Consider the following 2,271-nt stretch of genomic DNA (forward strand, 5'->3'; position numbering starts at 1 on the left):
TAATTGTGTTTGTAGTTATTTATATTATAATAGATATGTTATGAGATTCATTTAATTATAATTTAATCATAAAAAATATATATTGTTTGAATAGATCTCATTGAATCCTAGAAATATCTTCGTTTAAAAAAAAACTATACTATAGTAGGAAGAAAAACTATAGTAAATATTTACTCTCTTAATATACCCAATTTACCAAAACGAATTTATCCAAAAGTGATGAATATTAAGAGACATTTATGGCTAGAACTAATAGATTCAAAATAGAACAATTTAAATAAATCCACCGGTCACAAAATATGTCCAAAATTAACAAAATATATACAAAAACTCTTTTGTTAACACTATTTTAAGATTGTCTTGACTTGACAACAAAGTACTTTTGACTTTTCAAGGTTTAAGCTTAAAATAGATGTAAAAGAAATCAAAAGAGATTCTTGTGTTGTTATTATTGTCCATTTCTTTCCTATATTAAGCAAAAACTATAAGCAAATCACTATATACCCGTAATTCTTTTCCTTTTTATTCTCCTTTCATCATATCTTTTTCTCGTCTATGCAAAATGATTCTTCCTCTCTTCAATACTTCAAAATCATACCTACCAATTTCTATGTTTTTTTCTTGGATGACACATGAGTTTTACTTAACAAATTGAAAAGAAAAAAAAACATGGAGAGTTCAATGAAATTAGGGTTGATGGCTGTTTTTGCTGTCTCTGGAAGCATGGTTTTATTGGCTCATCAAGTTCATAAACGTATATTATCTAATTTCATGAAGAAATTTGAGTTTGAAATGGGTGGTATCATATATCCACATAACCGAAAAAAATTAAACGGTAAAATATTCATACTATTTTATCTCCACTTTAATTATGAATTTCTTAACATTATTACTAGTATATATTACTTTTTTTTCACAAGGTAATGAGAAACATCATGAAGCAAAGAAAAAGGTGAGGTTTGCAAAAAAAATGAAGGAAGTTCCAATGAAGAACAAGAGTAATAATAACCATAGGGATGAGAGGATGGCAAAAAGGGTGAAAGCTGAACAAGTTTGGGTGATTGAGAATGCTTTAAAATCTGGTTGTGTGTCTAAATTAGAGGATACTATGCCTCCTAATAGGGCAGTTTTATATAGAGGTATTATGAATTATAGACATGAAACTCCTAGTGGAAGATTTCGTTTTTGATTTTTTTTTAAGAACTAGACTATGGTTCATGGGAATATTCATGAGAATATGTTTTTAAATGCTAAGTTGTTGTGATGTTTATAAGATTTGTGTATTATAATATCTCTATTATTGTACTTTTTTAATGAAAATCAATCTTTATAACAGAAAAAAAATCATGAATGCTTATAATTTTATTTTATTTTGTTTGATGAATCTATTTAGGGTACAAAGTCTATATGCGAAGTTTCAAGGGGAAACATTTATGTTTCTACGGCATTGAAACTCATATTTCTTTTTTACTTTTTGTATAATTTTTTTTTAGCTATGACTAATCCAATTATGAGTAGTTAATTTTTCTTTGATTAGGTCTTGAGATGAAGTTATTTTGAGTTACTTGAGTAATTGTTTTGTGCTAATCTATGCAATTGACCATATAGTTTTATTCAACTAAGTTTGTGCTTAATATTTGTATGGATTGACGAGTGTGTAAATTGATTTTAGGTATCAATTGATTACTATATTTACTTTAAGTACAAACTTAGTTCAAGTGTGATATTATGCATTAATATCCTTTAAAATCTTCTTTGGTCATGAAATGAGCAAATTTTTTACGGGGTTACTGTTAATAGAAAATTGATAATTCAAGTGTCGTAATCGATTATCACGGATATGTAATCGATTACGGTTGTGTTGAAAAGTAACATAAAAAGCTAAAAATGAAAATTCTCGAAGTTGTAACCGGTTATACATTCGCAGTACCCGATTACACATTCGCAGTAACCGATTACCACTATTATGAAATTGTTTTTTTTTTCCAGTTGTAACCGGTTACAGGTTTTGTGTAACCAGTTACATGTAATTATTTTCTGTTTTTAGCTTATGTTACTTGTATCCCAATCCAATTGTTTTTGTGTATAAATGCCAACGGGCATCCTCATCTATTGTTAATGAAAATTTAAATTTTTACCCTCAATTACTCTCTCTCTCTCTCTCCAATTACAATTCTCTCTCTCTCTCTCTCTTTATCTCCATATTCAATTTCTCCATTATTTACTAATCTCGTGGTTCCAAGTTCTAATATTTGACATCAAGAGTCTGGT

The 2,271-nt window shown here is 28.0% G+C and overlaps 1 protein-coding gene across 1 annotated transcript; it reads left to right on the forward strand.

The window, feature by feature from the left end:
• The first annotated feature begins 621 nt into the window (after positions 1-621).
• LOC127128944 (uncharacterized) lies at positions 622-1,189 on the forward strand. The gene is made up of 2 exons (XM_051058290.1): positions 622-835; positions 921-1,189. The coding sequence occupies exons 1-2, from the start codon at positions 670-672 to the stop codon at positions 1,187-1,189; spliced, it is 435 nt and encodes a 144-aa protein (XP_050914247.1). The 5' UTR covers positions 622-669.
• Positions 1,190-2,271: the final 1,082 nt, after the last annotated feature.

This window comes from Lathyrus oleraceus, chromosome 3 (assembly GCF_024323335.1).
Source record: "Lathyrus oleraceus cultivar Zhongwan6 chromosome 3, CAAS_Psat_ZW6_1.0, whole genome shotgun sequence".
NCBI lineage: Eukaryota > Viridiplantae > Streptophyta > Magnoliopsida > Fabales > Fabaceae > Lathyrus > Lathyrus oleraceus.